The following is a 7,420-nucleotide window of genomic DNA, read 5'->3' on the forward strand; positions in this document are numbered from 1 at the left end:
ATGCAGGCTTACAACGTTAAAACTTGGGTTTCGATACCTGCGATGGGCAGAGCACATATATCCCATTGTGTAGCTTTGCGCTTAACAACAACCAACAGCCAACTCTAAACATATATTATAGTTATAAAATATAGATAAGAAAGACGAAAATGGGGCATATTTGAGTATATCATATTTAGATATATATTTCAATATATTATATAAAATTTAAGTATATATATATATATATATATATATTTTAATTGTTGTTTCACCCAAAATAACTGAAATAATATTGTGTTTTAAACAAGCACTTTTGAATATAAATAATATGTAATAAAACCTAACACTAAAGTTAGGTTTCACTGTCATTTTCTCTTAGACGTACCTACTCAGGATAGTAGTTATAAAGAGACAGATGAAAAAGAACATAACCCTCAAGTCTCCGCTTCTCTGACTTCACAAGGTATTTTAGTCTAAGATCTAGCAAGGCGATTAGATAGGTTCATTACATTCTTTAGTTTGATGTATTCTTAGAACCGAAAAAGGATTTATATCATTTAAAAATTAACTCTACCTTTCTTTTCTTGCATAGGGCAGTGAAAATGTTGCATCTTGTTTCGTAACCCTTTTATTTCGCAAATAATATGGTGGACATAGTGCGTTTGAAATACTATAATACATCATTCTTCTCGGAAAAATCCTAAGGAGCCAAATAAAGAATGTGGTGTTAAAAGGTTCCATAAGTCTAATACTATTGCCTTATGTCAAATATATTTTATTATAATAATTATTTTCCACCTTAAAGTTGGCGTTCACATAATAAAAAATGTTATTCTAAGAAATAGATTAAATAAATAGCTTTCTGACCGCTATTATGTTTGTTGTGTCTCAGCCGGCCTAATGAGCTCTGGTCTTGAACTAAACGCGTCGTTGGCAATGGATATGGCAAGCATAGTGCGATTAAAATAATATTATACACTTTTCTTCTCAGAAAAATCTTAAGGGAAATAATAAATAGTTTAATGTTAGAAATACAATAAGCCTAATACTATTGTCTTATAACAAATATAATTCAACATTTATACAATAAGCCTAATACTATTGTCTTATAACAAATATAATTCAACATTTACATAAGACAATATAATTTTGATAGATGGTATCACTATAGTAATTATTAGTAAGAAACACCGAGTGAAAGTAAATAAGAGTCTATAATAATATGTCAACTACGTTATATCTGCTATATCCAGTGCCGACGAAGTCTGATGCCCAACACGAAAACTCAATACACCGGCTGAGAAATTAGTGGACATATTAGTGGTTGAGATGTTATTTATATTAGCAAATCGCTTGACAACAGATGAATTAAATTAGCGAAATGTAATATCACAGCAAATCATATATTATTAATTATTATTATTATACTGAATCAACCTGCTCATTGATCAAACGAACTCACGAACCAGCAAGCTAGTCTTCTTGATTCCTGGTTCGTCGGGCCAGATGAGATACAATAGAAACGTATTAGAGATTGAGACACTATTTGTACTAACGTTATGAAGAATGTACAAATACAGTTTTCAACATTTGTAATAAAAGATTTAGGCAGTTATGTACTTGCATGAGGCCTATCATCGTCTGATGGTTAAAGCATTGGACTCGCGGGATCGAAACCTATCACCGAACATGATCAACTTTCAGCCGTGGAAAGGCTATAATGTGATCGTCAATCCCACTATTCATTGGTAAAAAGTAGCCCAATAGTTGGCGGTGGGTGGTGTTAACTAGCTACCTTCCTTCTAGTCTGTCACTTCAAAATTATGGACGGCTAGCGCAGATAGCCGTCGAGTAGCTTTGCACGAAATTCAATAAAACAAACAAACAATTGTATTTGTATAGTCGCACCAACTTTATAAATCTACTTCAGGAGAATGTTTTGGTGTAATGAATTGTTATTTGTACAATGGTGGAAGAAATCAATCTAACTACAAACCAGCTTCGGTTACACCTAAGAACAATATAAAAATAAAATGGATGATTCTACTAATATTTCAGCTCCCACACTCCGAACCACCCGCCACGGGTATCGAAACCCGGATTCTAGTGTTGTAAGTCCGCAGACATACCACTGTGCCACTGGGGGGGGGCATTGTTATAAGAAGACGACTAAAACTGTTGAGCTATTCTTAATACAAAGTAAAGAATTGTAATAATTAAAGTTATCCATTTGTACAAAATGGATCACAACTGAAATTTTGACTGTAAAAGTGTCTTCTTTTACTTGATGACACTAGGCCAAAAAATAAAATTATGATTTACTTCATTAAGCAACGGTCAGCGCTACCTATAAGAACTGCCCTACATTTTGAATTGATAGACCAGAAGAAAGAAAACTTGTTAGACATATTTTACTCTCATTTTACTTATTGAACTAAAAACAATTCAACGCTGCCCTGATAATCGGATTGAATGATAACATAACATAATGTTTAGAGATAACAAGGAACCTATTGGTCTATCTCGGCTGTCCCATCCTCTAAACAAACTAAAACTATTAATAAATAAATAAATTAAAAAACACTTAAAACTGTCCTTTATCAATCATATACTTATCAAGCTTTTTATTAAAATCAAATCTACTACCTCCACAACATCCAAAGGCAACCTCTTCCAGAGGCCATCCACCCTGTTAGAAAAATTAAACTGTCTTAGCTGAAGACGATTCGTACCTTACAAAAAGTTATATGTGTGTCCCCTAGTCCTATTATTCTCGCCGTTAAATATGACAAAAAAAAAAAACGATACATTAACACCATCAATTCCCTTTACAGTCTTAAGTATTGTTCTAAATTTAAACGTAAACTCTTGGAATTTTTTAACATGTAGATGAAAATACTTGACAGTAAGCTTATTTTTATTACATCTTATGACACTTCCTAAAATAGTTCAACAAACTTTCAGGCGTATTCGTGACTTTCAATAATATTTGTACGGTTGACATAAACAGATGTACGTAAATATGTAAACTTTCTTCATTATTTTAGAGTCTTTTCCTGAAGCCCTTCTGCAAGAAACAGAAGCAAGACGAAGGGTCCAAAAAGAATACGACAGAATGAGAGGTATCACAATTCCTATATAACTGGATCACTTGTGCTGTTTACAAGTATCATAATTTGTATATAACTGGATCACTTGTGTTGTTTACAAATATCATAATTCGTACATAACTGAATCACTTATGTTGTTTACAAGTATCATAATTCGTATATAACTGGATCACTTATGTTGTTTACAGGCAACTCGTTATATAATACTTATTCAAAATTACGAAGCTGATAAATCACTGAAACAGAAAACATTTGAATTAGAAATCTTTGGAAGTATTCTGTAGGAATATGTTAGACATCGACCTATCTAAAGACATACTAATTTCAACATCTAGCAAAAAGAAGATTTTACACAATTAATTTATATTTTTCAAACCTCAATGATAAGATCTAAAACTCAATAGATCATAATAGAACATAAAAAATCAGGATGAAACTTGTCATTTCTTGTAGATAAGACATATATGTATGCAACTATTTGTGGGAACGTTGTTTGTGTACATGAAACATAAAAGCAATGGAAATGTGACTTCTAGTTACGTATATCCCTCACATCCTCACCTTCTTATTTGTAACCCTAATTGTATACTAGTTGACGTACCTGTTAAACTTAAGAAGAAGACACAGGAACCCTAGGCTAACACAATCGGTCTAGCAGTTTGTCAGTTATAGATGGACATACACATAGAGATCTTTGTCAAATCATGGTTTAGATATATGTGCATCAATTATTTAAAAATTATCTCTATTAGATATACAGGACTGTTTCATTTAAATTTAATACGAAAATTATTATTTAGATAGTTATAAAGCGCAAGTGTTAAAGTAAGTTATTTTTAGAACGGTACCTAACTGTTTACGAATCATTGATTGTGTAGTTTGATTGGTGTGAATTGACATCATCTAACTCGAACCTTCTGAATTATTCTCATTGTTTTAAGTGAGTATTGTTACATCATAACGTATCGTCGTTTGTAGAAAGTTCTAGGCCTCAGTCAGGCAATATACATAGGTAATCAAGTTAATGCAGTAAAAAAAGTTAAGTTAGTGAAAGTTAAATGAAGTTAAGTTGTGTCAGTTTAGTCATAACGGCCAATTTTTAAAGTAAGTTTCACAGCTTGACTGTAATAACAGGGTAGAGGAGAATAAGTTGTCTCGTGAAAGTGTTCTAAAGTAATTGAACCAGTCTGTGTGCACTTTTACGAAAAAGATACAATAATTTATAGCTCTGGATACAATTGTGATAACCAGTAGTGTAACACATTTTTGTACATATGTTTTACTTGTTTGGAATATATTATTTTAAAACAAGTGGATTGCGTGCTGTCCGTTTATTGCTGAAATTTATCGCCAACAAGTCATAGACATCTTCTGTAAAGAATCGCGGCCCTATAAAAACCTGACGATTTCAAACCAGAAACATATTTTATGTTTACTTCAATTACGATTGATAGTTCTTATTATGGAAGTTCCATGTAGTAATAACTTTCTTTTGGAATTTTTCTCATTAGTTTCATAGCGAGATTATTAATTTTGTTCCAACTTAGTATTGTTCATATTTAATGGACGTATTCCTTAGTAAAAACTTAAGAACTATATTTTTAAGAGAAATATATGATTATTTTATCAACACCAGCCAAAATTTCTTACCAACTCTATACATCACGTGATTTATTTGAACGTAATAAGAAGCAGTAAATATTCATTCCTCCAAGTGAAAATTTGTGGCGTTATTTGAAAACTAATGAATGCAATTAGTTGTTGTATGTATATATATGTGATAAATCATGTTAACCAGAAAACCATTAACTTAGTTTTATTCATTGTTTCTTTTTCGCTGTTAGAAACCTTTCAAGAACAAGTTCGAAAGGAAATGACATACAGAGAAGAACTCGCCAAGCAGCTTCAGTTAGTCAGAGGTAAATTTCACTAATCCCAAAAGCACTTCTTTTAAAATCCCCCGGTGGTTCAGCGGTAAGTTTCATTATCCTCAAAAGCACTCTCTTTAAATCCTCCAGTGAATCAGCGGTAAGTTTCACTATCCTCAAAAGCACTCTCTTTAAATCCCCCGGTGAATCAGCGGTAAATTTCATTATATATAGAAGCACTCTCTTTAAATCCCCCGGTGAATCAGCGGTAAGTTTCACTATCCTCAAAAAGCACTCCCTTAAAATCCTCTCTGGGTCAGCGGTAAATTTACAGAACTACAATATTTTTCTTAAGTTGTCGGTGATTTTCGTAATAAAAAAAAAGTTAACTTCCGACCAGTGTAAGTTACCTACTTAGACTGAAATTTATTTTAAAAATTAGCCCGGTAATGAGTATAGCTAATTAGATATAATGCCCTTGCTTTCATACTTATAATGATTAGATATCATTACGATATTTTCGGTCGTAAGCCCAATTTTTAGTATAAACCAGGAACAACTACTATTATTATTGAATTAAGTTTGAAGAGTACGAGTCTTGATTATTTTCAGAATTATTCTTATTGATGTTAGTAACAATGTTCCCTTTTATTGTGACTGTTGCCTGCCCCCTCAGTGGTACAGTATAACGCTAAAATTCGGGTGTTGATACACGTGGTAAGCACAAGACAGATTGTCCATTGTGTAAGTTTGTGCTTAACTACGAACAAACACATCTGCTTGTGATATCTCTCTCAACCACAAGTATAGTGATTTTAATTATATAATTATTTTTATGCAATTTTCATGGATAACCACTGAAAAAACACGTTTATTTTTTACTGTAAGGGAGTTTTAGGGGGGCATCACAAAATACATTGACGTCATATATGTTACTCTAAAATTGGATAGGAATATTCTTTAAAACAGCTTCTAGGATAGGATGTTTGAGACAATCTAGAAAAGTGTTTTGGTGCCCAAAGTGTTGATAACTAAAAATAACTTGATATCTGTATTGTTATTTAACGATATAAAACCCATCTTACAACCCATATCAGCAAGCTGTAAATTAGATAGCAAAGAGCCGAACCATTATCAGACAGTAATATAATCAGACTATTATGGCCAAAGAGGACAACCATATTTGTTCAAACACGTAGAAATTTGATACATTTAGTATCAAAGAGACCTGTGTGTTCATTTTGGAAAACGGAACAGACAAATATAGCATGATGATACAAATTTACAGTGAGTCAGTAAATTTTACTTTAATATTTCACTACAGCAAATCATAAATGAATATATATAGTGATATTTTCATTATTATTTTAATATATTTTTGATATGCTTTACCTAGGTTAGCAGTGATAAACGAAATATAAATTATATTTCCGATATTACACTCAAACACCAATATATTATTTTTGGATCAAACTTATTGTACATCTATCCTTCTAATACGTTCTACATCCAATTTTATTCTTTTCCGTATTCTTTCGTTTTATTATGTTCAATTTTATACTTTGAAATCACCTGAATTCAAAAATATAATGTATATTTTTTTCATAAATCGTTTGATGTCTGTATAAAATTTTTTTGTAATTCGGTAAGCTGTACTAAAAATTCACACGATGAAAGGTTTTGTGATCTTTGTAAATCATAGATTTAAAAATATATTGTAAGTAAGATTGGGCTAAATAAGAATAATGCTTATTTTGTACCTTTTATAAATACAAAGTGGAAGGCTACGGAAGAACGAATTGTGATTTTGAAATAAAAATTGTGTCGTTTGTTCGAGCTGGTATAATTGAATACAGTATATTTATATCGGTTCCTTATGTTGGTGTGACAATATTAAACATATTTTGCTTGATTGTTATTCTAATATATTTATTATTGGCCGGGCGAATCAATTTTAACTCCCTCTACGCATAGTGCAAGATACACAAAAATGTTCATTAATTACTATAAATACACATGTATATGGTTTTGTGTAGCGTATGAGTTTCCACAACACATTGAAGACTTTTTATTGGTTATGATAAGTATCTATGTTTTTTTCTTTAAAATATTTTGTATTGGACTAAAATAAAATGTTTAGTTTAATTTAAGTTTTCCTATATATACAAGATTTTGTTTAGTTTTCGTCTCTAATGTAATACTAGCCACAAGTTTGTTGTTGTTTTTTTCGTGTAGATGCTCTGTGTCAAGAGCTGGAACAAGAAAGGAAGGCGCGTTTCACTGTGCAGCAAAAGCTTAAAGGTAAATAGACACGTGTTAAAAATCAAACTGGTGTATTTACGTGTTTTACACTCACCAAAAAAAGAAACCTATCATTCTATAGGTAATTGAAGAACTTGTAGCAGTCCGCCACAATTTAATTCTTCGTATTGTTAGCTGAATGAATTGGTGGTAGTGTCC

The 7,420-nt window shown here is 31.6% G+C and overlaps 1 protein-coding gene across 5 annotated transcripts in view; it reads left to right on the forward strand.

Moving 5' to 3' along the window:
* LOC106463165 (SKI family transcriptional corepressor 1 homolog-B-like) overlaps positions 1 to 7,420 on the forward strand; it is an 86,448-nt gene that overhangs the window by 77,176 nt on the left and 1,852 nt on the right. For 4 of the 5 annotated variants that reach the window (XM_022390612.1, XM_022390615.1, XM_022390611.1 and 1 more), the window contains 4 exons: positions 362 to 445; positions 3,030 to 3,104; positions 4,937 to 5,011; positions 7,196 to 7,261. In XM_022390612.1, coding sequence (XP_022246320.1) covers positions 362 to 445; positions 3,030 to 3,104; positions 4,937 to 5,011; positions 7,196 to 7,261 — 300 coding nt within the window. The remainder of the gene's footprint in view (positions 1 to 361; positions 446 to 3,029; positions 3,105 to 4,936; positions 5,012 to 7,195; positions 7,262 to 7,420) is intronic. The other variant, XM_022390613.1, reaches the window with a different exon arrangement.

This window comes from Limulus polyphemus, unplaced genomic scaffold (assembly GCF_000517525.1).
Source record: "Limulus polyphemus unplaced genomic scaffold, Limulus_polyphemus-2.1.2 Scaffold1341, whole genome shotgun sequence".
NCBI classification, from domain to species: Eukaryota; Metazoa; Arthropoda; class Merostomata; order Xiphosura; family Limulidae; genus Limulus; species Limulus polyphemus.